This window comes from Cucumis sativus, chromosome 2, assembly GCF_000004075.3.
Source record: "Cucumis sativus cultivar 9930 chromosome 2, Cucumber_9930_V3, whole genome shotgun sequence".
Taxonomy (NCBI): Eukaryota; Viridiplantae; Streptophyta; class Magnoliopsida; order Cucurbitales; family Cucurbitaceae; genus Cucumis; species Cucumis sativus.
Genome location: NC_026656.2, coordinates 9,403,103 through 9,430,857, shown reverse-complemented (window position 1 = coordinate 9,430,857; position 27,755 = coordinate 9,403,103). Strand labels below are relative to the sequence as shown.

The following is a 27,755-nucleotide window of genomic DNA, read 5'->3' as shown; positions in this document are numbered from 1 at the left end:
TTAATAATATTATACGAATTTCGGAGAGTTATCAAAAGGTTATTTGAGGGCAATCGACTTTTAAATTTACTATTTTTGCAATTTAGAATTTACAGTGACATGAGTTTTATTATCATAAATTTGTTGCTATTTCTGTAAGCGCTCCTTAAAAAAACCATCATAAATTTAAGAAAATAAATAGAAAAAATATTATAATTATTTTTTATGTTTTAAAAAAATATAACAATATGAAAAATTATTTACACTCTATAGAACAATTTAAATAACTGAAAAAACTCATACGCTCACAAAGAAAAATATCAAAAATGTCTTCAACACACGATTAATTAATCGGTCACACGCGCGCGTCTAATTCTTGTTCTAAATGAACATGATATATGATCGTATAAGAAATGATACATAATCGTGTAGGTAGTATCAATACGATCATGTAGTTTCTTAATTTAACAATGAAAAAAGTGCTTCAAATTTAATTGATCGTATTGATCACGCTAAACGACTGTTAAATTAAGAAAGTACATGAACGTAGTGTACCTGATCTATACCATGACAACAGTTATAATAAATATCATTTTTATACTCGTAAGACGTTTATTTCTTTCCAATTAACCGTGGGTCAACCAGATGTATATTTTTTCTTTTTAAACAAGAAACAATGGATATGAACGGGATTGCTTCATACAAGTACTCATACAAATTCTTAACCTACAAACGAGGAGGAAAATATATGAACCATAGGACTACAATATATATATAACGCCACACCATTGTATATCCCTTCTCGTTCCCACCATATTCTCCCATTACACACAAAATGTTGGTGTTTAATCTTGAGAACTCAGATACTTTTTTGGATGCATTATACCTTCTATCTAGATTTCGTGAAGATGCCAACATTGAATGGTCTCCATCAATGTTTTCCATAACAATTCCTCATCATTACATTGAATTGAATGTAGCCTTTCAAATGATGCCTCAATTCTTCAATTACTACTTCTCCAACACCACTCACATTTCAAAGGTCCACCTTCAACCATTATTCTATACCATCAAATCCATGAAAGAATACCAATACTCTTCAATGTCTCTCTTTCTTTTCAAGAATCTTGAACGCTTACTCATCAAATTTTACTCTCCAAGTTAGTACTTTTGTCGTCATTATTCTTTTTAATTGCCTCATTCTTGCACTCTTTTGTAATTAATTTCTCTCAAGGATTTCAAGCATTAATCTTGCTTTCTTTTTCTTTTTCTTTTCTTTTTTCTGTTTGATTATTAGGGGAAGAGTTACCCTTGATTCGCAAATTTGGAGTTAGGTATGCGGTATTTGAGGATTTCGGAAACGTTGATTTTGAAATCTTTGTTTCAATTGATTCACTACAATTTAGACACATTATACAAGAGTGTCGTGATTATATGGGTACTATATACATATAATTCTATCTTTTTTTTTTCTTTTTCTTACTATATCCCAAATTACTTATTTGTAAGAATATGATTTATGAGGTTTTTTTCCTAATAATCTGTTCTTGTATTCTGCAGTTCGTGTTACTCCAACACATTCACATGTTAGGTTCTGTAATGAAGTTAAGGAGATCATTTTTAAGAAAGAGGTATTGTCTTTTTGTTTTTCCTTCTTTTTGGGTTTCAAAACTCAAGTCAAATTTTTTAATATGACCAAAGGAAAAAAGGTTTCTAAAAACAAAGTGATGTTTGAAAAACTAAAAAAAAAAAATTAAAAAACTTCCTCACTAATAACAATTTTGTTTTATTTTTCTATTTTTGAAAGTTATAGTTGTTTCTTTAGCATGGATTTCACTTTTTTTTCAAGAAACATTTGTATTATAATATACAAAGACAAGATTTTGAAAATGAGAAAAACTAGTTTCAAAACACTTGTTCTTTTTTTCCGGAAAATTAGCTTTAATTAAATTAACAAAGATTGATATCTTTTTATTTATTTATTTTATAATTTGATTAAGAATAAGATGATAGCAATGACATTGTTAAGAAGTGCTTTTTTTTAATAGCATGTTAAAGAAAATTTCTAGAAGTAAATTACACAGTTGTAAAAAACCAAGGGTTAGCATATAAGGCCAGAGATTTTAAAAAATTTCTTTTTTATCAAAAACTGACTAAGAAATCAAATGTTTAGTTAAGAAAGAGGAAAAACTCATGCTATATAAGGTAAGAAGTAAACCAACAAAAGTTTAAAAAACTAAAAGCCAAATTATTGACGAGGAAGAGCATAAAGATTTGAATATAAAATTACATTGTATAAAACACAGGACAAATTTAATATGATTTATGATTAGTTGATGTGATTTTGTATAGGAAGGAGAATGCATAATTGAAGGTGTTGGGAAAGGGCCAGCAGTTGAATTTCTAATACCTGTTTATCCAACTCATGTTTATTATAACATCACTTTTCAAGCACAGAGAGTATGGTTGTTCAAGTCAGCTGATAAATGTGGTACTTTCATTATTGCTCCTGTTGGACTCTTTGCTCAATTTGCCATCTATTTTCCTCTAGGCTGACTTGTCAAATGTGTAATACTTTTGAATTACATCAATATATATGCACATAATAATCCTACCTCCTTGTGCTTATAATGTAATGTGACTGTCTTTTCTTTGCCAAACCATAGAACTCTAACATTTTTTTCTACATCTGTTAGTTAAGGATCCAAATGATTAGTACTGACTGTGTCGTCTTGGAATCTCTCTCTTAATAATGTTTAGGGTAAACTATATGTTAATTGATTGTGTAAATAATTAAATGTTTTCAAAATATTTTGTAGCAAATGAATATCATATAAATTTTAATGTCATCGAGAAAAATAACGAGGCCAGATACTTCTCTGGGAGTAAATATTTAATTGTAGAAGTGTTTTTATGTAAAGTATGATGGTTCCTTTGGGAGAGAGGTTTAGAAATAAAATTAGAATATTGCAGAACGACATTGGTTAATGAGTCATTTAGTGAAAATTAAAATACTTAATAACTCTTTGTTTACAAACTAATTAATCTCTTGCGTGAATAACATATTGGTTAATTTTGATAAATATTGGTATTGGTACAAAATCGTTTAGATATTGGTACACGATCACTTACCAAGATCATTAAATTGATACAAAATCATGTAACAAGATCATTTAGATTTCGTACACGGTTGTGTACCAAGAGCTAAACAATCATATCCTAATATCTGAACACTTATGTACTAATATCTGAATAATCGTATACCAAGCTTTGCATGCGTGTGTGTGACCGGTTAATTGCATGGTATATTGGTATTTCATGTTGTGGACCTGCATTTGGCTTTTTCAGTTTTTAAAATTATTTTATACTGTGTAAATATTTTTCCAATTTGTTATATTTTTTAAAAATTCCCTAAAATATTTGTACAAGTGATTTTCTTTCAAGATATTTTTTCTTTTAAACAAAACTTTAACAAAAGGAGAAAAATTAAAAGAAACAAAAATCAATTCAACTGTGAAAAGATTCAATACACAATGAGGCTAGCTAGAGGCAAAAAAAACTGGAATTAAATTGGTAATGTCTTCCCAAAAGAAGTATTTGTTGATTGTGAAAAACAAGGTGGATCTAACAGAGGACACAATATGTCAAGCACGATATCACAAACAATATATTTGATAAAAGGGTTGTTACAAAAGTAGACAAAAACATAAAGACACGAAAATTGATAACCAAGTTCGATGCAAAATCACCTATGTTTGTTGGTAGAGTGTCCGGTAGAATGAAACTTTCACTATATAAAGAGTTTAGCAATTACAGATAAAGTACTTATTTGACAGACTCCTTCTTTAGTGACTTCTATATAGCTTGCTCTTCAACGTTATTCAACTTAGGCTCAGTTTGAGCTCACCTCACTTCCAAAAAAAATACTTCTTCAAGCTTTGTTTAAGATCATCTCTATACAACATGCTTATGCTCCCCCAAGAGTGAGAACCCTTCACATTCACCATATTATTCTTCCTCTAAATACTAGTCTATGGATCAAAATAAACTTCTCTTGAGTTCTACAATGGCTACCACATCAAAAAAGTCTCAACGACAAGTACAAGGTTTTTTGTACCTATAGTTCGGGATCTACAATGACTATTAAAATCTAAATCTCAACAACAAACACAACCACTTAACAACAATATATGAAGATTGAGGCTTGGACAAAACGTAAGCTTAAACTTTCAATTTATACATACTTTTCTAAGGAGGAAGCTAACTCTAAAAGTGAAAAGAGTAACATATATGTGGTGTAACACCCCAAATTTTAGGTATTTCTCCCAACTTAATTTTTAAATTTAGTTGAGGTTTTTAAAGAATTTTGAGTCTTATTTATTTAAGAGAGCAAGGAAGATAATTTAATTTGAGTATTGAAAAAGGAAAAAACGTTAAATAAATAGAATAGTAATTTATTATTATTATTATTTATTTTCACGTGCCCACAATTTTTCATTCCATTCTTTCTTCTTCACTAGTTACAACTGTCAAAGTCTCACCGATTGTTATCCTCAACCCCTTGAAATCTACGAACAAAATAAGAATAGCATTAAAACTAATAACTTTAACTTCTAACTCCAACTATTGAGATTTTTTATAAATTTCATCACACATCATGGAGCAAAATGGAACAAGCAAGGCAACATACAAACTAGTAATCATCTCCTTTACGGGGAAAAAACTAAGGACAATAGTAATTGGGCATAACAAGTGATTAAGTGAAGATGTAAAAGAGGAGATTAAGTTTACCTCTTCAACGTGTGAAGCATCTCCAAGCATGCACATCTTCATCTTAGGGCGAGGGATATGTAACAACTTCACTGAACCACTGAAACGCTTGTCCTTTTGTGGATCATAGTTCTTCGGTCCAATATGAAGTTCAATGGTCTCAGTGAATTTGCACTTCTTTTCACTGCTATCAACAAAGATAGATGAAATGGCTTCTCTCAACGCATCACTCTAAAGTTTGTTGTACATACAAAGCAACAAAACTACATTCAATAAATGCCAACAAACCCATCAGCAACCAAAGCCTCCAACAAGCATAAACCCTAAAAAAACTATAACCCTAAAAAAACTCCAGTACTACCATCTACATACTTCTAAATCTACCTCAATTAAATATTTTGATTACTAGCAGATATAAATAACAGGAACAAACTTTATGAATCCACAAATTAGATAAAAACGCCCGAAGCAATAATCAAATTCATTCGGAAAAATAGCAGAATCTTAACGGTGAATGAAACTACATACCTCATTTTCGGAGCTTTGTCTTTCCCAAGAAATAGCTACAGAGTGGTGAGAAGAAAACAAAAGACAACAAACCAAAATTATAGTAAACAGACTAATCGAACCAAAACGAATGAAGAATACGCGAGAGCTGAAGATCATATTGAAGGAAGAAGAAAGAAGAGTAAAAGAGTTGCAATCATGGAGAATTGAGTAGCAGGTTGACAAAATAAATATTTTATCAAATGATGAAGGCATTGTTAGGGAGGTGATAGGTGACACATATTTTTTCCCTTTGCGGTTTGCCCCCCTGCCCCAATTTTCTTCTTTCTTTCCATAAACTTTATCTGCAATCAGTGGTGTTGGAAAATAAGCTTACAACTGCTTTAAAAGCTCTGTAATTGAGTCAACATCACAAGTAATTCATCGCTACAAGGCCTATCTTCAACCAATTCTGATGTGCACACACAAATATGCTCAACTACCGTAATAGCATAATAGCATTATGAAAAGGAAAATATGTTCAACTAACAAAGTAGTCTCTACACAAAAGTTGATACATAACATCTCTATATCTAAATATGTCTCAAGCGAAGGAAAATCAATGCAAGTTTCCTACAAAAAAAAAAGAAGAAAACATAAGTAGAGGAAGCAAATAAGAATATGTTGAGTTTTAAGAAGGTCCTGCAAACAAAGAAAAATATTATCAAAGATCGAGAAAGATGGCACATTAAACTCAAATCTAAATCATTATCATCAACAAAGCAGAAATCCCAAAGCCAATAAGATTTATTCCAACTTCTGAAGCAAAACAGCTTCATATTCAAATCAAAATGATCAATTTCCAGCTTTTGTTATAAGAGAGTTATGACCATAAGATGAGCAAAAAGGGTGGAGTGATCAGATCAATGCTATTAGCATATACATACAGAAGAAACTTAAGTAGTCAAGAATGTAACGCACTGCTCTTGGGTTATTATACACAATCTCGACTCCTTGTTGATTCGTTAGACGCTTCCAGAGGCCATCAGATGCAAATATGAGAAATTTTCATATTCCCAATAAAAGTCGAATTGTCAAAGTCTGTTGGCCAAGCAAGAAAAAAGAGAATTTATTAATGTGTTTTTATATATTTACCGTAATATACCACCTAATGATGAATCAAATTGATCAAGTAAGAAAAAAGAGAAATTATTAATGTGATTGAATTTAGAGGAGCCCTGGGAAAGCACAAGCATCTGCAGGCTACATATCTCTGTTAACATATCTCTAAACATTCGTTCCAATGAAACAAGGTCTACATCTGTGACAAGTGCAGTAAGGTCGGCAGCTTACACAACAGACTAACCTTCAAACTGATTAAGCCTTACTCTTCTGCCTCTCCAACAACCTCTACAAGCACTTCTACATGGCAACATTCTTCCTAAATTCCACCACCAAAAGTCCTTCACAATTAAGTCATAACATTCATAATCTAGTTTAATCCAGGTAAAGTCATGTGTATTGATAATCATGTATCATAAAACATACATGACAAGTGACGAAGGGTCGTAATAGCCATAGGGACAAAATCAAAGATTTACATCATAAGTCAGTCTAAAAACCTAAGAACTTAGGCTCTGATACCAACTATAATGCCTCAAACCTAGGATTCAAACTAAGATTTATAATGCGGATCCTCAACATTCCCTACAATCTGACAACATCATTCTTACTTGTCTTAAAGGATTTTTAGAGTAAAATTCGTCCCTACAAACCAGCATGAGTCATTTAAGCATGTTTTATCCTCACTCACATGCATCCGAGGAAAATTTCTAAGAGGTCACCCAACATGAAATTGCTCTTAGCTAAGCACGCTTAACTTTGGACTTCCTGTGACCGAGTCATCGAAAAGGAAAGTGCATCTTGTTAGTATAAGTAGTAACTTTTAATTCTTTTAAGTGTTTATTAACTTTACTTTCGTGTCCTCAAAATCCCTCTCATGTTCATTCATGTTCCCCTCCTAAACTTGGGGCATTACAACGAGCCACCCTTCTTCTTTCCGTTTAGCTAACCAAGAGCCCCTCTTCCAAGCCAGTTGAGTTCGTTTTTTTTTAGTGAGTATTTGATTGGGTTTTAGGTATGCCTATCAAATATCAATTTTTGGTCTAAGTAATTTAACTTTTGGTTTAAGTTGAATCATTGTCATTTATTTTTCCCTTAAAGTTTCAATTCGCCAAATTGGAGGAACTAGATATGCAAATTGTCGCCACGTGCCCGAGACGACGCGGAGCGACCGATGTCCTCAAAAGAGCTAGTTTTAAAAGAAAATAGAAGTCGCCACCAATCCTTTTTACGGTGTAATTGGACACCGAAATAAAGTAAACGATTAAAAAAATGGTCTGCGAAAAAATTGAGTTGAGTCCGGGAGTCATTTGTGTGTGGGGAAGGTATTAGCACCCCACGACACTCATTTAGATAAACGTGGCCAAATTTCAAATTTTGAATTAAAAATATTTTTTAATCTATTTTTAAACCAATGTCTTATTTCACCCATCATTACTCCGATATTTGAAGCAATGGTCTCAAAAAATAAGTGGAATAATATTCCATTAATTAAGACTACGTATTGAGAAAAGTTTCTCACCTTAAGAAAATGAGAAATTATTACAATTTTTCAAAGTCTATCATGGGCTAGTCTTCGAATAAATATTTTTTAAAAAAATATTTATTAAATTCAATTTTTCTTGGGATCAAATCTCAAACTCCCAAAGATATTAATCTCTCACCTTAAAAATTCTAAGAAATCAGACTCCCAAATTTCATAGATTCCATCATAGGAATATTTTTTTTAGCGAAATAGAAGTGAGTTATTAAAAAAGTTGATTAGGAAAAACTTATGAAATATCGATTTATATTTTAAATTTTTTTAAAAAAATTTAAAAAAGATAGTTTTAAAGTAAAAGTTTCTAAACGGTTAAAAAATGAAATTTAAGAAAGATTTCAAAATTAGATCAATAAGAAATAATGCACAATAAAATTAAATATATCACACGACGGATTAAGCAAGTAAGATAAGATTTTATTTTTTTAAAAAAATATTGCAAATTGATCTTGGACTCCCAAAAACCCGATTCCCTCACCTCAAGAATTTAGAAATAACGAACTGCCAGATATTTCTAATTCCATCGTTGGATTTTTTTTTAGAATGATGAAATGTAAAGATAAATATGATATAAGAAGAAAAAAAATAATTGATATAAAATTCCATGCCAACATTCCAAAGTGTAAAATATATTCATAAGTTTAAAACTACATAACAATAATGATTATGCATTCAATAAAAAGTTTAAAATAAATAAAAAGAAAATAGAAACATTAGATAACGAAAATGAATAAATAAATAAAGAAAAATAAAGAAAAAATAAAGAAATGAAAGAAATAAATAAATAATGAAAAAGGAAAGAAGAAATAAGGAAACGAAAGAAATAAAAGGAAGAATAATGAGAAGAGAAAGAAAAACATATTTTTTTAAAAAAAAAGAAGTGTGGCCGCAAGACCCATCACAATAATAATAATTATTATTATAACAAATAAATAGTAATTATATAAATAAATCAATAATAATAAGTTTTAAATATATAGAAAGTCATGGTTAAAATAATAAAGTTAAAAAGAAGAAAAACAGAAGTTAAAAAAACAATAATAAAGTTAAAAAGAAGAAAAACATGTTTTTTTAAAAAAGAACAGTAATAAAAAAAACGTTAATAACAAATAAAATTATATTAATAATAATAAGTAAATGAAAATTTCTTTATTTATATATATATATATATGTTTTCAAATAGAATAAAGTAAAGATAAAAAAAAAAAAGTCTTATGTCTTTTTCTTTTTTCTATTTTTTAGGGAGAGGAAAAGATTAAGGTTTTTTTTTTAAGAAAAAAAAGATAATAACAATGAAAGTAAAAGGAAGCAAGAATAAACAAATAAACAAAAAAATTAAAAAAATTAAAAAAAACTTACCTTTGCAAAAGTTTTCTTTTCCTTCCATTTGGCACAGATTCTCTAACAAAATTTTCTCTATAATTTTCTCTAAAGACATTTTGTAAGAAAATTTTCATCTAAAGAATTTTTCAAAAAACTCCTCCTTTTTCAAATGACAAGTGTCCTTATTTATAGACCCGTACCACAAATTAGGAAAAAAATAATAAGAATAAAATCAAATTTTGATATTATATTAATAAAACAAATTTTCATTTTCCTAAAATAAATTATATGAGATATTTTGAGATTTTGTGAAAAATAAATTAATAAATCAAATAAATATTAAAATACTTTTATTTAAAATTGATTTTATTTTTTCCTAAAATGATTTAATTAAGTCAAAGTTGATATTAGAAGATTTTATTTAAAACAAATTCATTTCTTTTTTCCTAAAATAGTACAAATATGATATTAAAAGATTTTTTAAAAATAAATTGATTTATTTTTTTTCCTAGAATTATAATAATAAAATATTATAAGATATTATGTTATTATTAATATTTTACCTTTTTTAAAGTAAATAAATAAATAAATAATTTAGCAATTATTACTAATATTAGTATTTTAAAAAAGATATATATGTGTAGGATGAAAATAGGTGGTTACACAAATTTTCCCAATCAAGGTTAAATTTGTTTTGGGTAAGTTGATTTGAGAGGATTTTTTAACTAATAACCAACTGTTAATTTTAATTAATTAAGTTACTGAATGTTCCTTTACTGCTTCGGATCTCTTTGTTGGAAGTTTTGATTGTCAGCAACGATTGAACTTGCACGACAATGTCTACACTTTATAATTTAGCAACGAATGGATAAGATTGCACCTTTTAACACATACTATTATCTAGTTTCCACACAGTCGCTTCATTAGAGCTCTTAACGCCACATCTATGGCAATCTTGCATGTGCAAACTCACATGACAGAACTAATATATATATAGAAAAAGCACTCAAATCATCCAAAATATATCTATAATGAACCTTACATGCTTAGCACCTCATGCTTGCATGGTTTGCTCCTCGCACCTCGTGCTTACCAAAATCTAGGTGTTTGCAGGCCAAGACATTTGGATTTCACTTTGATTCTTGCCCAAAATGTCTAAGCTTCCTTTGCTCGCATGGCCACTCGCATGCACACATCATAGCCTTGTCGCACACTCTCTCACACGGCCCTTGCCGGCGTGTTTTGCCTTGGCCGCATGATCGATGCAACTCGCCTAGCACACCTTTCTCGCCTAGCCAAGCTTGCCAACCTAAATGCCTATCATACTTTGGTTGGCCACATGTCCTTGTCCTTAGAGGTTTTCATGACATGGTTGATTGTCCAATCCATCTTTAAAATTCCTTCCTCAAGGCCACCTTGACTACAATGACACACAAACGATGTCACTTAGGTAAAATGTTTCTTCCATCTTTTATACTAAGCTCAAAACAAACTTCAGCTTCCAGCTCCTCCACTATATAGCTCTTGAAAAACTTAGAGGTGCTTAGGTCTAGGATTACAAACCATGTGCATTTTGATCTTTGAGGAGAGAAATAGTCAATTAGCTAATAAGAGGAGTTAAGACAAATATGTATTTGCACAGAGAAAAAATCATGAAACTTTGACCTTCAAAATTGATTTCTAGATATGTGGTGGTTTGAAAAACTTAAACGTTATATCTCAATGTAGTAAAATTTGGCGTCAAGAGTTGCAAACAAGTTCCAACACACTAATTTAACTAGTGGGGAGTTGTTGATAACACCTAACACAAGTAATATTGATTCATAAGTCTCAATGCAAATTCTATGATGTTGGGACGTAGTGTAAGACCATTTTCTAATTTGAGTATGAGAATTTAAAATTTGGTTAAGTGTTTTGAAAATTTGTCTTTTGGATAAGAAAAGACATTTTGAAATAAGACTTCACGTTAAGAAGTAAAATTCGGCTAAGTATTAAGAAGTTAGCGTTTGAATAAATCCGCAGAAAGGATTAAGCGATAAAATCTTTTATGGTTAAATATATAAGTTTTGCGATTTAGAAGTTAATTTGTGAGGAAGTTTTGAGAAAAGAAGGATTTGCGGTAAGACCTATATGTCTGAATACTCTCAAGAGAAAGAGTCTTCACGTAAATTAAGAAGTGAAAGTTTTAACTAAGTGTCAAACTAAGCATTTTGGGTAATCTTCATTAGAAGAACCAAGTGTTTCGCAGAGAATAGGTCTACAAGGAAGCCTTAAAGTTTAAGTTCACAATAAGAGTTCTATGCGAGTAAAAATTGGTTAGTTCGCGAGGAAGGTTTCTTGGAGTAAAAAATAACAACATGATAAGGTTATTTACGAGAAATGTTAAGTGGTTGAAGTTATTCGCGGTATGGAGTTAGGTGAGAAGAAAGGTCTGGCGAAGAAAATGTTAAATCTGATTTGACAGGGGTTAACGTGTAAGATTAAGAATTTAAGCATGACTAGGTTAAATATTAAATTTACACCTGTAAAGTTTTAAGCAAGATCTACCGAACTGATAAGAGTTTAAGCATTACTGAGATAGTTTGATAAGAGTTTAAGCATTGCTGAGATAGTTTAAGGGCTTTATAAATAGAGGACGTACTTGGTCATTAAGTAAGCACAAAAGTTTTATTAAGAAAAAAAAGAAGAGCTAAAATGCTGTTGTTTTGCTTTGGCGAGAAGAAGAAAAACAAAGTGTTAAGTGCTACAGTTTGTTATGCAAGAAGGCTCCACAAAAAGAAAAGGAATAGGAGGATCTTTGGTAATATGTGTTGAGTGCTTTTCTTTCAAAATTTTGTGAGTGTTTTCTCTCAAATGAATTTATATATGTTGAAAACTTTATTATGATATTTTTTTACTGATTTGAAAGAAGAATTCAAATGAGAAGTGTTTCGAAAGAGATTTCTATGAAAAGTTTACATGTTTTCAAGCATGATTAGGATTTCAATACTATAAAATGGTTTTCAAACCATTAGTTGTTTGTTCGAGATGATGCTAACTTTTATGTACACATAAAGAGTTAAGGCCAATCATAGGGTGCACGGGTCTACATGGTGATAAGAAACTGACTTATGCATTGAAATGAGCGTATAAAACTTAATGACCTAAACATCAAGGATGAATTTGTATGTTCTCGGATGTTGTTGATACAGTAGTCTAAACGCGAGGTAATGAGACCAAATATAGAGAATGATCTAGAACCCATGGTGAAAAGAATAATTGACTAATGGGTGTTTATGCGAAATGAATATTGATGTGACTCATAGTATCTCTGTTGACTATCAAACTCCCGTTTTGTTAAAATATTCATCAGGAGAGCCTCTTTAATTTTATGTTTGTGGTGTAATTAGTTTAAGATTTGTTGAGAAGAAGCTAGTCAGTTTGTTTTTTGTGTTGTCTTTTATCCTTTTATCTCTTGTTTTTTTGTTTTGACTTAGCTTTGACTTCATTCATTAACCTTGAGTTATAGGCATATACGCTTATCTAAACTTGAGATATAGGCATATACGCTTATCTAAACGCTCAAGTGAAACGAGAGAAATAACGTCAACAAAGAAAATAAAAATTAGGATACCCTTTATTTTAATCAACTGGCTTAAGCTCAAGGATTGAGTAATGATAAAGAAAAAAGCACATATGCGGATGTCTCCAAATGCAAATAATGTTCACTATAGAGGAAAAAGGACTTATGCTTTGGTTATAAATTGGTATTTGTGATTAGTCTCTATCCTTGAATAACATTTGAGATCATTAGAGAACGTGTTCCAACTTTTTGTGCAAATCTTTTCTCTCTGTTCTCCAATTTTGTTTATTGGAGGCAACACCAAGAGGCAGGCATGGGTGTAATGTATGTGCGTATCAGTTTGCAACTAAAATTATAGTTTTATTTTGTACTAAATATAATAATTGGGTGTATACGTCATGTATAAATGATTACAAACATAGTAAAATTTAATAATGATATAGTTGATAGACTTCTAATAAAGATATAGTCTATCATCGATAAAATTCAAGAATTAAGTTTGAATTTTGGGATCGTATCTACAAATTCTTATGCATATCAACAAACATTTTGAATTTGATTGCTAGTTGTCTCGTAAGAAACAAAACTAATTTAATTAAGAACGTGTGAGTTTAATTAGTTCTAAATTTTCAAGTTTGGTTTGATGTATTGATTTCTAAACTAAAAAAAGTGCTAATTAATAAGTCCCTATATTTTTTAATTTTACAAAATAAGGTAGATGTTCTCGATCTTAGTTTCTTTTTTTTTTTTTTCAAATGGACTCTTGAATTTTATAAATTTTTGTTCAAATAAATTCTTAAGCTATTTATTTTTGGAAAAGAAATACAAACTTTATTATAGGTACGAAACTGATTGGATTTTGGATTCAAATTTGTATGTAATAGTTGGAGTTAATTTTTATTTTAAAAGAATTAATAGAATGCACACACAATTGAAAGTTTAAGTAAAGATAGAAACTCTACTTGGAATTTAATTCAAAATTTAATACCCTACTTAATTTGTGTTGTTTCTTTTCAAATATGATAATTAATGGCTGTCCAAACAATTTATGATGGGAGAAAAAGGTATCCAACCCAACATATTCACACATTCTATACTATTCTTTCATTAAATAATTTTCATATTACTTTTTAATTTTACAAAAATTTAAATTAATTTTTACGGGATAATTTACCAAAACAAAACAATATTTGCAATTTAGGTAATAAAAAACAAAAACTCACAAAGTCCGTAACATATTTTCATAATTCTTATACTTATCCTTAAATATTGCATATCATTCCTTACTTCTTTCTTAATTCTTTGCAATTTATTCATCTTTTCATTTAGATTTCTTTCTTCCATTTTTAAACGATTTATTCTACTTTGTTTAAACCATCTATTTTATCTTCATCATTTTCGGTAAGTTTCTTTGAAATTACTTCATCTTTCTCACAGTTGAAAATATCAAAATTGTTTAAATATCATTTTGACATGATCTAAACGATCATTTACCTTAGTCAACATGGTCGTTTAAATTTGAAGCATTTTTTCATCCTTTAAAACGAACTACATGATTGTGTTTGCCCTGATCTAAACAATCGTTTACCATGTTAACACAATCGTTTAGCATGGTGAACATGATTGTTTGATTTTAAGTTTTTAACAATCATTTACACAGTTGTTTTTCATAATTAATACGATTGTTTGTCATAATCAACACAATCGTTTAGTATGGTTAACATGATTGTTTAAATTTGAAGCCTAATTTTTCTTCATCATTAAAAAATAACTACATGATCGTGTATGTGTCATAACCTAGATGATAATATATCATTTGTTTAAATTGTAGTACACAATTGTTCAGAAGAAGATTACTCGTGCATGCTTGTGGCCGATTAATTGCATGTTGACTGGGATGTACGTTTTTTGTATTTTCAATTTTGTGCCTACGAAGTTTTTCTATTTTCAAAATTGTTCTATACAGTGTAAATATTTTACTGATTTGTTATATTTTTTTAAATATTTTACCGGTTTGTTATATTTTTTAAAAAACTCCTTTTTCACGACTATTTTTACATATACAAAATGAACAAAAATATTCACAAAGTATCACAATTTATCTACAATTGGGGAATTGCAATAGACTACTATCTTTGTCAATTTTTATCATGATATAGGTGTAGATAGTAGTCTATTTTGATCAATCATGATTCATTACAACTATTGTGATATTTTGTTATATTTATAAATATTTTGGAGATTTTGTCACTTAAAACATGTTAATTTACATATATAAACCAAAACGCAAAAAATATTATAGCCATAAAAAACCCATGAAGTCTACCATTATTGTTTTTTCATAAATTCCAGATTTATCTTTGTTGGTTTTTGAATCTCCCTTGACGAGTATTGAATTCCTACACATCTTATTCATGTTATTACTTCTCCTTCTTCATATTTCTACTTCTTATTTGTGATTTCTTCATCTCCTCTTCAAGAATTTCTTCCTTCTTCGTCATCTCTCATTTTCTTTTTTTCTTATTTTTTTTCACTAAATAATCATGTACGAAATCTAAATGATCAATCTTGATCTATCCTAGATAGACAAAGATATTTAGGGTTTAGGGTTTGGGGTTTAGGGTTTAGGGTTTGTGTGGAGTTAACATCGGGTAGAGAATCGGCATTCCACCATTCTCCCTTGTTTGCTGCGAGGTGCTTGCCATCTTCGTTGGAATATGCGATGAGAAGACAACCTGCTCTGATACCAAATGTTGGTTTTACAACAAAGGATCTGTAAAATCTCACGCACTCTTCTTGAAGAAAGCAAAGATAAATACTTTGTAAGATATATTGCCAAGAGGGATATTAAATGGAACTTCTTACCTTTATTCAATTTGATGGACTAATATTTATAGTCTAAAAAGAAGCAAAAATTAGTAACCTACTAACTTAGTGCTTGCTAAAACTTTGGACATAATTAAAAAAAAACAAATAACAAAAAACAATAAATAGAAAAATAACTTAATTCTTCCACCTATTTAGGAAGATCATGGCAAATTAATAGCCCACAACCGATGTTTCAGATCTCCGACGAGGTCTCTAAAGCAAACCCAACCGGTTCCAGATCTGTTTGTTTTCGTTTAGATCCATGTTTCGTTCTGATGCTGTGTTAGCTTTGCTCCGATCAGATTCGGTTCTAATCGTTAGCCGTCACGAATCTCCAATTGTGTCTGTTTATCTGTCTATTGTGAAAAGCTTTGCTTATCTTCACTTGCTCTGGTTTAGTTCGTTCTATTCCATTTTGATCAACGACAAGCTTTTTCTCACTCTGTTCCGACTCGAGGAAACACACAATTTAGATCTCATTTTCGTCCTATTTTGATTCTACTATGTTTTCATTTGCTTTACTTAAAGTTTGTTTTAGCTTCTTTGTATGTTCTCCATGTGCCTTTTATTCTGTTTTAGATTTTTTAGTTATTAGCAAACTCAAGTTTGTGATTTCAACCTTGAGTTTGAGGGGGGTATTGACGTAATTATATTATTTTTAGGTGATATTATTTCGTAGATATTATTTTGATATTATTTCCTTTACTGTATTTCTCTTTGATTATACATAGGTTTGTACTCTACTAAATTATTAATGAAATAGAGGTTCATTCCATATAGGAGTGTATTTGGGCTGGATCGGGTCGGTTTTCATCCAAACTCGACCCGACCCTTCCATATAGGAGTGTATTTGGGCTGGATCGGGTCGGTTTTCATCCAAACTCGACCCGACCCGAGGTGCACGGTTTCAACAATGTTGTGACCCGATCCTCAGGTCGGGTCAAAATGAAACGGGTCGGGTCGGGTCTTTTTCTTTATTTTTTTCCCTTCCTTTCTTCCTTTCTTTTTCCTTCTTTCTTTCTTTCTTTTTCCTTCTTTCTTTCTTCTTTTTCCTTTTTCCTTCCTTCTTCTCTTCGTTCCTTCCTTCTTTTTCCCTATTTCTTCCCCTTCTCCTCTGTTTTCTTTTCTTTGCCCAATCAATATCACCACAACAATTGGTTTATCATAAACATCATACTAGTATTTGAACAATTGGAGTTTCCAGATCTATGGTTTGAATAAAATTTGGGCATTTCAATATGCCAGCTACCCAAATTTGATTTTTTTTTAAAAACAAACCCATGAAACATAATTATGAACAGAGAATCGTCGAAATCGTCGAAATCGAACTCAGATCCAAGGAAGAAGGAATAAGGAGGATCGGAGATAGGGCGAACGATTTGTTGAAGGAAGAAGGAGGATCAGAGATTGGGCAAAAGATTTGTTGAAGGAAGAAGGAGGATCTGAGATTGGGGGAACTTTTCTGAACAAAAGAAGGAAGACGGAACGAACGGAGTAGATGGAGGTGGAAATCGAATGGCATAGATGGAAGACTTTTGGGGAATTGACAAAAATAGGCCAAAAATGGAGTAGATAAAGACTTTTAGGATTGATTGTAAAAAAATTGACATTTAGGACAAATTGAAGGTGAAATGACGAAAATACCCTTATTTCATATTAAACATTTCAATTTAAGAACCTGCGAGATGTCTACCAGATGTTTGCGAGATAAAAAATAATAATAATAATAAATTGCTAACATCCTTTGAAACATCTCTAAAACAACCTTAAATCAACCATAAATCAACTTGATTACATTTTAAGATGCAAATATATATACATATAACACAATTCATATTCGGATTTTAAAAAAAAAATAAAACAATTAAAACAATTTATTATTATTATTATTTTATCTCGCAAACATCTGGTAGACATCTCGTAAACATCTCGCAGGTTCTTAAATTGAAATGTTTAACATGAAATGAGGGTATTTTCGTCATTTCACCTCTAATTTGTCCTAAATGTCAACTTTTTTACAATCAATCCTAAAAATCTTTATCTACCCAATTTTTGGCCTATTTTTGTCAATTCCCCAAGACTTTTCTTCCTCTTTTTTCAAACTTATTTGACATTTGGACCAACCCGACCCAGTTCAATTCAGTAATGTTGTTGTTGAAGTCCAATCCAACCCAAACCGAACCGAATTGGTTCAGTTCGGTTCGGGTTTTTTCATCCCTAGAAAATAACACTACCCACCACATAAACATTCACTACATTTTAGAAACCAAAAAACTTAAACAATCACATATATGTAAATGTTAAACCTCCTTTAAATCGATCGAATATAAAATAAGTGTAAACAATTAAGAAGATTGTGATTCGAATGGTAGGCGTCGAAAGAGTAAGAGAAAATGAATAAAATCTACTGATAATCTTTTCTTAAAATTGAAGATTGGATAATGTTGTATTCCAGAAAGGTTTAACCTACATATAAATAATTACAATAATATGTTAATTTAAAGTAAGAAACTGAGTGCTTCTCTTTTTCCATCAATTTCACGTTTGTTTATTTGTATGGTGGAGATCAGAGAAGTGATCTGTAGACAATATAAACCAACTAAACTTGATAAACTCAAAAACAATAAACAAAGTAAAGTTGATGAACTCAATAAACAATAAACAAATTATTAAAGTGGATAAACTCAAATGTGAAACAAACTTTTGTATCTTCGAGAGTACGATTAATTTAGTTTAAAAGATTATTTGAAAGTTTTGTCCCATTGTTTTGGTGCTCTTTTTTGGGAAATTGACAAAAATAGGCCAAAAATGGGGTATAAATAGAGTTTTAGGATTGATTGTAGAAAAGTTGAGATTTAGGATAAATTGGAGGTGAAATGACGAAAATACCCTCTTTTAATTTTAATTCACATTTGCTCTTCTCTTCTTTTCCAACCCCTCTCTCTCTCTCTTCAATGTCATTCACCTGAAGAAAAAAAACAGAATTGCGAACGCAGCCTTCTTCTCCTCTCCTCATAGATTACGTAAAGGGAAAAAAAAAGAAGAATCCTTCTCTTGCAGTCTCATAGATTACGTAAAAAGAAAAAAGAAGCATTTCTCCTCCTTCTCATAGATTATGTAAAGGAAAAAGAAAAAAGAAAAACTCATTTGCGATTCTTCTCCTCTCTCAAAAGTTTGTCAACTTTCCGCTTTACTCCGGTGTCGTTCATCATCTACTCCGGCGAACATCTCACGCATTGTGGTTTGTTTTAATTTTTAAATCCGAATCTGAATTGTGTTGTGTTATATGTATATATATTTTTGCATCTTAAATGTATAAATCAAATATTATTTTTTATTGTTTCAAGTTGATTTAGGGTTGATTTAAGGTTGCTTTATAGATGTTTCAAATGATGTTAGCAATTTATCATTATTATTATTTTATCTCGCAAACATCTGGTAGACATCTCGCAAACATCTCGCAGACATCTTGCAGGTTCTTAAATTGAAATGTTTAATCTGAAATGAATTGATTTAGGGTGACTTTTAGCTATTGTTTTTTGTATCTCGCAATATCCTAAACATTTTGTAGCTGTCAAGATCGTAAACATGTAGGGTGTGACTATGCACGTTTTATTTAGTATTTACCTACTGTTTTTTAATAAACTTTGTTTATGTGATATGTCAAATGCTAACTTCAAATCATTTTTTGCAGCAATTGAAAAGTATAAGGTGGTTTAAGGATGTCACATATTCCCATGTTAGTGCGTTACGGTGGTATGTGGGATGAGAGGCGAAGAAAATACGAAGGAGGCATGTTAAAAGGCATCGTTGTCAGTAAAGAAATAACACATAAAGATTTACAGGCAGAATTATATGACCTTGCAGAAGTTGACCCTTCAAAGTTCGACGTAATGATAAGATGCATATATGAGATAAAAGTGGAACACGAAGCTCCTACATTTGAGTTAAGCAATGACCGTGATTTGAAGTTTTATCTTCTTAGTGAAAATCCATTAAAGGTCCCTTTATACGTCTCATTTGAGCCTAAAAGTAATCAAAGCAAAAAAGTGTTAAGCAAAGATTACAATTCAGTATCTGGCAGCAACCAAGCTCATAACTTAAACCCTCATCCTCCAATTGTAATGGATACATTAAATGAGAATGAAGTCCATGTTCGTGAAGTTGAAGTTGGCTTGTGTGATAACGTGATAGGGACCACTTCGGCTATATGGGAATCATATGAGTCATATGATTCGAAAGATGAGACTTTTACATGGGAGCCAGTAGAGATGAATAGTGAATCATTTGACATCCCACAACATAGAGATGGTCCTACAAAAGATTGCAAAGGAAAATCTAAAGTTCGTTACAGCTCTTCTAGCCAAAAGTTGAAGACAGACATGAATGATTGGTCCGAAGAAAGCTCTACAAGTGAGGAGTTTGATGTAGGACAAATATTTTTTTCCAAAAAAGATTTGTCAATGAGATTAAGTGTCTTGGCAATGAAAAAAAATTTTCAGTTTGTAGTAAAAAAGTCTACAAAAGAGGTTCTCTTTGTTAGATGCATTGACAACAAGTGTGGTTGGAGACTGCGAGCGATGAGATTGAAGGATTCAAATATATTTAAGATTAAAAAGTATGTCAAAGTTCATTCGTGTTCTCTTGACGTTTTGAATCGTGACCATAGGCAAGCAAAATCTTGGGTTGTTGGAGAATTAATAAAGTCAAAGTTCAAGGGAGTCGGTCGTCTATACAAACCGCGTGATATCATAGAAGACATGAGGCAAGACTATGGCATAAATATGAGTTATGAAAAAGCATGGCGCGCTAGAGAAAATGCGTATGAACGAGTGCGCGGGTGTCCTGAAGAGTCATATAATCTATTGCTTAGATATGGTGAAGCTCTCAAACTTGCAAATGTAGGTACAATATTTCACATGGAACTTGAAGATAATCGTTTCTTCAAATATCTTTTTATGGCTGTTGGTCCATGTGTTCGAGGATTCTTAAACTGCATTAGACCGGTTATAGTCATGGATGGAACATTCCTTAAGAACAAATATCGGGGTCAGTTGATAGTTGCTGTTTGCTTGGATGGTAACAATCAAATTTATCCTCTTGCCTTTGGAGTGGTGGACAGAGAAACAGATGCTTCAATACAGTGGTTCTTAGAGAAATTGAAAGGTGCAATAGGAGAGGTGCCTAATCTAGGCTTCGTGACAGATCGAAAAACATGTTTTTCTAAGTGTATTGCATCGGTTTTTCCCTCCGCATTCCATGGACTTTGTGTCCAACACTTGACTCAAAATTTGAATGATAAATACAAGAATGACACTATAGCTACTTTGTTTTACAATGCATCTAGAACATACCGTGAATCAACGTTCTCAGAAGCGTGGAGAAGTATTCTTGCATTTCCTAATGATTCAGGAAAATATTTAAACGATGTTGGAATAACACGTTGGTCTCGTTTTCACTGTCCAGGAAGACGATATAATATGATGACAACAAATATAGCAGAGTCCATGAATTCTATACTGAAAGAACCTAGAGATTTGCCTATTGCTTCATTCCTTGAACATGTTCGAGCTTTGCTACAACGTTGGTTTTGGGAGCGTCGAGAAGAAGGCATTAAAGTGACGTCTACATTGACTAAATGGGCAGAGTTAGTTCTACAAAAGAAACAAGAACGAGCTTTGACAATGAAAGTCAACCCAATTGATTGTTACCAATTCCATGTTAAAGATTTAGATAAAGAGGAGGTCATAAATCTTCATACTCAAGAGTGCACTTGTAAGGAGTTTCAAGCTGAGCAACTACCATGCGCACATGCCATTGCTGTTGCACGGGATCGCAATATAAATGTTTATAGCTTATGTGCTAACTATTACACTAATGAATGTTTGTTGGCAGCATATTCGGAGGCCGTCTACCCAGTTGGGAATCAGTCGGAATGGAAGACAACCGAAGAATATGTACATATGACTGTCTTACCTCCGAAAGTAGTCAAAAGAGTTGGTCGACCGAAGAAAAAGAGGATTCCAAGTGTCGGTGAAGCACCAAAATTGCATAAATGTGGTCGATGTAAAGAAACAGGCCACAATAGATTAACGTGTACCAATCCAATTTCATACATCCAGAAGTCGAGCATACAAGATTAGTACCCGTCTTGGTACGTAGTAATAGTTTTATACTTGCTTGGTTTGTGCTTGCGTTGTTTGCATGATCACGATGTAAAAAAGGTTCATTTTTTTAATGCAGGTGGAAGATGCTTATAAAATTGTGTCCTGTGTTGTTTGCAAGATCACTAAAGTCATCTCACTGACAATTCTAAGTTGAAGACTTTTCTTCTGCAACTTCAAGACTTTCCTTCTCTTTTTTTTTTATCCTACAGTGAACTGTTTATAGAATATTTACTCCTTTGGCATTTCAAGCTTTTTGAGAAAGACTTGAAATCCTATTATGACAATATTGTGTGCTTTAGAACTCAATAAATGCTCTCCTTTTGCTACTGCAGTATTAATGATGCAAATCTTGCTGATTACTTTTAGTTTTTACATTCATCTTCAAGGTTCAGCCTCTGTTAGTTTTTACAAGGTTCAGCCCTTGCTGATTACTTAAAGGTTCAGCCCTTGCTGCATTTGAAGCCTCTTGCTGATTACTTAAAGTGTGCAGTAGTAATAAATGCAAAGCTTTTGCTACTTTTAGTTTTTACAAGGTTCAGCCTCTTCAAGCATATGAACCACCATTTGCATGAAGGGCCTTGTAGATGGAATCTTAGTCGTGCAGCGAAGTGCGATCCTTACCACTTTGACTGCGTTCTCCACTTTGATATGCTGGGATCTACCATCTCTTTCAGATTACCTTTTAGATATCTCATTCTGCTTTCCTGTTGTTTTCCTGGCAGTTGTCTTAGAAAATGGGCTTCTTTTATGTTGGTACTTCCATTAGAACAACTCCAAAGCTGCAAAGAATAATGTTTGAACAATCCATGAGAAGTAAATAATATTGTGTGCTTTAGAACTCAATAACTGCTCTCCTTTTGCTACTGCAGTAGTAATGATTCAAATCTTCAAGCATATGAACCACCTCTTCAAGCATAGTAATCTCAAGCATAGTAATCTCAATGCAGTAGTAATGAGTTGACTCTGAAAGTTCAGGTAGTAGCAAGACTGAGCTAATTTTAAGTAATGTATAAAGCCGGCTGGTTAACAGCAAAGGTACAGAACAAGACACAGATCAAAATGCTGCTATTGGTAATGAGGATCAATTGTTCGTACATAAGATGTTTTTATAATGAAAACCTGCTACGTGAGGCTATATATAAATCAGTTCCGCAGCCACCATAAACCTCTGCTCCACCACCGGTAACACATCAAGAATGTCTATATAAAAGTTCTGCACACTTTACAATTTTTCACCTGCATTGTTGTACATTATATAAAAGTTCTGCACACTTTACAATTTTCCAAGATAATGAAATAAAAATTGCATACCAAAAAACAAAAATGGTCTTCATTCCATTATATAAAACTATTTATGTACATAGTTTGGAACATATACAATTCCTTCAAAAGTTGAAACTGAAAGTCAATACATGGGATTGTTGGTCCATAATTGAAATGCCAATTGTTTTCTAAAATATGACATGTTTTCTTGACATAATGTAGCTACATCTAAACCAGAAGCTTCATATTCGAAATACTTAATTGTAAATACACCACAATCACTATTGTTGCGTTGAAGTGGAATGGAGTCGACAATGACAAGTGGCCAAGGTTCCTTGTGTGTTGATGATCCGCCTCTCCTAACAAAGAATCCAGTAGCATCGAGCAAATTTGGCACCATCTCTTGAATTGGCTCTAATATGCTTCTCATATCTTCGGCACTCGTCAGCGACGGAAGCGAATCCCATACCTTAACTTGACAACGTACCAAGTCCAAGCATAATAGAATCCAATGATTGCCATGGATATTGAATGGAGAGTAAATGTAATCAACATTCACCCAAGGATCTTGACAGTCTTGTTTTGATCCGACAACATAGTCAACCAACCGATACTCCTCCTTCCAGTGAAATGGTCGATTCTCTTTAATACATTCTTGGTATTCAGGCCACTTCGCAACTAATAGTCGCTGGAAGGAAAAAAAACACACATGCATGTATACAATGAGACAATAAGACAAATATCAAAAGCAAACTCAGTACATAAAGTATGGTTGCGAGTACAAACCATGAATAGTGTGTCTACAGTTGTGAAGTTTTGAGCAGTAGGTATCATGGCTGTCTTAATGTTGAAGCGAATGAGAAGAAACAGTGCATCCAAATGCTAATAGAAACAAAATAAAGCATTTAATTCGGTTATGCGATCAAACCAACTTCTTGAAGGTACTAAGTGCTCTAAAACTGTAAATAAGAAATAATGAGAAAAGTTCTAACCTCATCCGCCAACCACCGACGACACATGAACAAGTCTCTGAAAAACTCCTTCGATTTTTTCCCGTGAAAAGTTTCACGCACCTCATCTTTCGTACGCTTGTCTGTGATCCAAGCTCTGAGTCGATCTAAATGGGCGTCAGGTATTTTGTGCATAGGATCATAGACGGATGGTTGAGACTGAGAGGTGGTGGTGATTGATTTTGTAGTCCGTTTATCTAAAGCTGTGAAGGGGGTTGACAAGTATACACTTGCACGCTTGCTACGTGCGGGCCGAACATGTGGTCGTTCAGTGGATAATGGTTCTATTTCCATGACGTCTGAATCAAAATAAGTAAGACTTTTTACTCCAATTTCCTCGTTCAAATCGTCAACGACGTCTACTGGCTCCTCCGAATGAATATGAACCTTCTTATCCAACTCATCCATTGTGTCATCCTCCGTGCGGTTTGCTTCGACACCCTATGGAAGGTCAAAATGCATTACTAAGGATAAAGCATTAGTAAGGATGATTTTCACCCCACTACAGAACTTTGATTCCTAACCTGCTTTTGACGTTCAACATGTTTCACCCCATCACTTGTGTCATCCTCCTTGGGCATCCTCAACCAAGAAGGTGTACCGGGTGTGTCAACATCTTCGGTCTGGGCATCATGACCTTCAACTCCCGTGCAGTCTCCTTCTTCACCCTTTGGAAATGTCAAAATGTATTGGTAACGTTAAACAAACTTTGAAAATGTTAAACAAACTTTGATTCCTAACCTTTTTTTGAACTTCAAGGTGTTTCAATATAGTCGACAGCATTGATTTTAGGCTTTCACGTTCATTCTCGAGAACCGCTACTCGATATTTGAGTTTTCGAACAACTTCTTTCATCTTAGACTTCCACTTCTTCTTTTTCTTACTCTTTTTGCAGTCATTGTCATCATTACTAGCTTCTCCTGGTCGTTTTGAATCACCATTCTTCTCAGAAACGGTGTTATATGGATGAGTTTTCTCAACAAGTTCCCCTGAAGACATTCTTAGATGCTCCTCCTCTTCAGGCATCATCTCAATTACCACGTTAATTAAGAACTACAAAGTGGAAATGTAGTTAGTTAGTCAAAACATAAAGGAACAAAGTCATGCATTCGGTAAGTTACTGTTTGTTGATACTTACCATTGGTGAGTCAAACACCTGCCTCTGTAGGACATGAGACTTCGGCGATAGTTCGCACACCCACCTCAGCATTCGTGGTATTGCATCGTTGCTTACTTTATGTACACCACATTCAGTGATGGTTGGTATAGACTCATATGCCCAAACCTATTCCATGTTCAACAAAACAAGTTTAGCAAGTGTCCCAAGATATATGTATATATAAATATGTGCATAGGAAGTAAAGTAACATACCTGTAACGCCTGCGGAAATCCCATGACAGTATATTTTGTCTTAGTTGATTTATTCTTTCCCTTCGCATGTTGCATGTCCAAGGCTCGTTTTAAGGCAGAAAGTGTACGTCCAAAAACCAACCCTCCCCAATCGTAATTGTTAAATGTGGTCCAATCATCTGCAATCCTAAATAAAGTTCGGTCCACTTTCGTCCGCCTATCTTTTCCTAACAATGACATCTCTATAAAGTAAACTAGAGCTAATTTAACTATGTCATCGTCATCGTCATCCCCCTCGTATTCCACAAATGTGTCCTCTAAGTCACTTATATAAATACACTTTTTTTGTTCGAAGAACTTCTCCAACAACCTACTATTCCCAACCAAATCAATAGGCTCTGGTTGAGAACTCCATAGACCCGTCATCATATTAAATTCTCTCCTTCCAAAACTGCACACGACTTCTCCTATCTTGAAACTTATGTGATCAACCCTTTCATCTTCCACCTCTCTTAACAATAAGTAGTGGATGAGCGGCCCATTAAAGATTATATTCAGATCCAAAAAGTGGCCGAACTTTGTATTTCTAAATAAGGTTAATTGATCCGGTTTCAATTTAGCCTTTATTGTACGTGTACTGTTTTCTAAATGTGCTAAACTACTTACTATAGACTGAAAATGATGAGCAGGGTCAATCTTGTACATGGGACCGTTAGTTGATGTCGAAGCCATACTGAGACCTGCATAAAAAAAAAAAACTAATTAAATATAATTGCATAAGAGACTTACTTAACATGGATGCACTAGCATCTTGGGACTTCTACTCAAAATTTTGGAAGGTGAGAGATAGGTGCTGATAGGTGAGAGATGATGAAAAACTTCAAGGCAAAGTTGCTAAGTCTAATAGAATTGCTAACCCTATAGCCTTAACACCTAGTAGACTAGCTAAACATGCATTCTAAACCGTTTAGGAAGTTTACACTCTTATATTGGGACTTCTACTCAAAATTTTGGAAGGTGAGAGATAGGTGCTGATAGGTGAGAGATGATGGAAAACTTCAAGGCAAAGTTGCTAAGTCTAATACAATTGCTAACCCTATAGCCTTAACACCTAGTAGACTAGCTAAACATGCATTCTAAACGGTTTAGGAAGTTAACACTCTTATATTGGGACTTCTACTCAAAATTTTGGAAGGTGAGAGATAGGTGCTGATAGGTGAGAGATGATGGAAAACTTCAAGGCAAAGGAAATGGTCTTTCAACAATGCAGCTTATGATAATGTCTTTAGAATACAATATTTAGAATGCATGTTTAGCACATATCTATTGTACTGGTAACTTTGCAGAGTTTATATGGGATACCAAATATATGTTCGAATTCAAGTTCTAAACTCCAAGGTATGGTTTTTCTATTATTACAGTACATTGCAAAGGAAATGGTTTTTCTTCCTAAAAACAGAATGGCTCCCACGGTTCTCTATGTCTGTGTGCATATGACATGCATTTCTTCTCCAAAATGTGCCAAAAACAAAAAACTCACATCTTAACAGACAACTTAAACAAACAAGATGGAATACTGTAATAATAAATAAGCTACAACAGACTAACTCTAAAAAAAAAACTGAGATTTTATTACTCACTTGACTTCAAAGATGATGGATACGGCACTGCCAATGTAGAGGAGTGGATAAGAAATGGAGAGGTCCGGTGAAAACAAACCTGAAATCGAAATGGATGGAAGTGGAGAAGCGTCCGCCGGAGATGAAGTCGAAATGGAGACCCGTGCAGAAGAAATGGAGACGTTCGGTGAACAAGTTGAAATCGGAAAATATAGCGGAGAGTCGTGAAGAAGAAATGGATGGAAGTGGAGAAGAAATGGACGGAAGAGAAAAACGTTCACCGGAGGCGGGAGAGAGTTGAAGAGGGTAACTGCAGACGCGGGAGAGTTCAAATGCGAGTTTACGTTTTTCTTTTGAACGGCCTTCTGTCTTCGGGTTGAAGAAAAGGAAAAAGAAGAAAAGAGGAAGGAAAATAAAAGAGGGTATTTTCGTCATTTCACCTCCAATTTATCCTAAATCTCAACTTTTCTACAATCAATCCTAAAACTCTATTTCTACCCCATTTTTGGCCTATTTTTGTCAATTCCCCCTCTTTTTTCTAATTTTCTAATATTCTTTAATCATTAGTATGTCTTTCATTCCAAAATTTTCTATTTATAATACTCTTCTAAATTCTAATATATAGAGGTTAGCTATTACTTGATATACCTTTCTAATCTATAGATGTTAATTAATGTGATCGCTAGTAAACACAC

The 27,755-nt window shown here is 32.6% G+C and overlaps 3 protein-coding genes across 4 annotated transcripts; 2 read left to right on the top strand and 1 right to left on the bottom strand.

Annotated features, from left to right (window-relative positions):
* The first annotated feature begins 797 nt into the window (after nucleotides 1-797).
* On the top strand, nucleotides 798-2,593 carry LOC101209763. Its single transcript, XM_031881435.1, has 4 exons — nucleotides 798-1,139; nucleotides 1,277-1,417; nucleotides 1,540-1,610; nucleotides 2,332-2,593. The coding sequence occupies exons 1-4, from the start codon at nucleotides 815-817 to the stop codon at nucleotides 2,533-2,535; spliced, it is 741 nt and encodes a 246-aa protein (XP_031737295.1). The 5' UTR covers nucleotides 798-814; the 3' UTR covers nucleotides 2,536-2,593.
* A 16,144-nt stretch (nucleotides 2,594-18,737) lies between these two features.
* LOC116402201 lies at nucleotides 18,738-22,189 on the top strand. Of its 2 annotated transcripts, XM_031881397.1 has the most exons (3): nucleotides 18,738-18,891; nucleotides 19,345-21,804; nucleotides 21,894-22,189. In XM_031881397.1, exon 2 carries the CDS (start codon nucleotides 19,373-19,375, stop codon nucleotides 21,791-21,793), a length of 2,421 nt encoding a protein of 806 aa, XP_031737257.1. In that variant the 5' UTR covers nucleotides 18,738-18,891; nucleotides 19,345-19,372; the 3' UTR covers nucleotides 21,794-21,804; nucleotides 21,894-22,189. The 2 variants fall into 2 exon arrangements, with proteins under 2 accessions (XP_031737257.1, XP_031737256.1); XM_031881396.1 differs by having other exon boundaries at nucleotides 18,738-21,804.
* A 931-nt stretch (nucleotides 22,190-23,120) lies between these two features.
* Nucleotides 23,121-27,292, bottom strand: LOC116402202. Its single transcript, XM_031881398.1, has 9 exons — nucleotides 27,161-27,292; nucleotides 26,108-26,181; nucleotides 25,463-25,471; nucleotides 25,229-25,375; nucleotides 24,832-25,143; nucleotides 24,615-24,758; nucleotides 24,073-24,531; nucleotides 23,867-23,962; nucleotides 23,121-23,768 (listed from the first exon to the last, which is right to left on the bottom strand). Exons 2-9 carry the CDS (start codon nucleotides 26,171-26,173, stop codon nucleotides 23,223-23,225), a joined length of 1,779 nt encoding a protein of 592 aa, XP_031737258.1. The 5' UTR covers nucleotides 26,174-26,181; nucleotides 27,161-27,292; the 3' UTR covers nucleotides 23,121-23,222.
* Nucleotides 27,293-27,755: the final 463 nt, after the last annotated feature.

Bases quoted from the DNA above. Each gene is read 5' to 3' on its own strand.
- LOC101209763 (XM_031881435.1), top strand. From the start codon at position 815: ATGTTGGTGTTTAATCTTGAGAACTCAGATACTTTTTTGGATGCATTA. The intron at 1,140-1,276 runs GTTAGTACTTTT...TTTGATTATTAG, and splicing joins CATCAAATTTTACTCTCCAA to GGGAAGAGTTACCCTTGATT. The intron at 1,418-1,539 runs GTACTATATACA...TGTATTCTGCAG, and splicing joins AGAGTGTCGTGATTATATGG to TTCGTGTTACTCCAACACAT.
- LOC116402201 (XM_031881397.1), top strand. From the start codon at position 19,373: ATGTCACATATTCCCATGTTAGTGCGTTACGGTGGTATGTGGGATGAG.
- LOC116402202 (XM_031881398.1), bottom strand. From the start codon at position 26,173: ATGGCTTCGACATCAACTAACGGTCCCATGTACAAGATTGACCCTGCT. The intron at 25,144-25,228 runs GTAAGTATCAAC...TCCACTTTGTAG, and splicing joins AGGTGTTTGACTCACCAATG to TTCTTAATTAACGTGGTAAT. The intron at 23,963-24,072 runs GTTAGAACTTTT...TGTTTCTATTAG, and splicing joins GTCGGTGGTTGGCGGATGAG to CATTTGGATGCACTGTTTCT.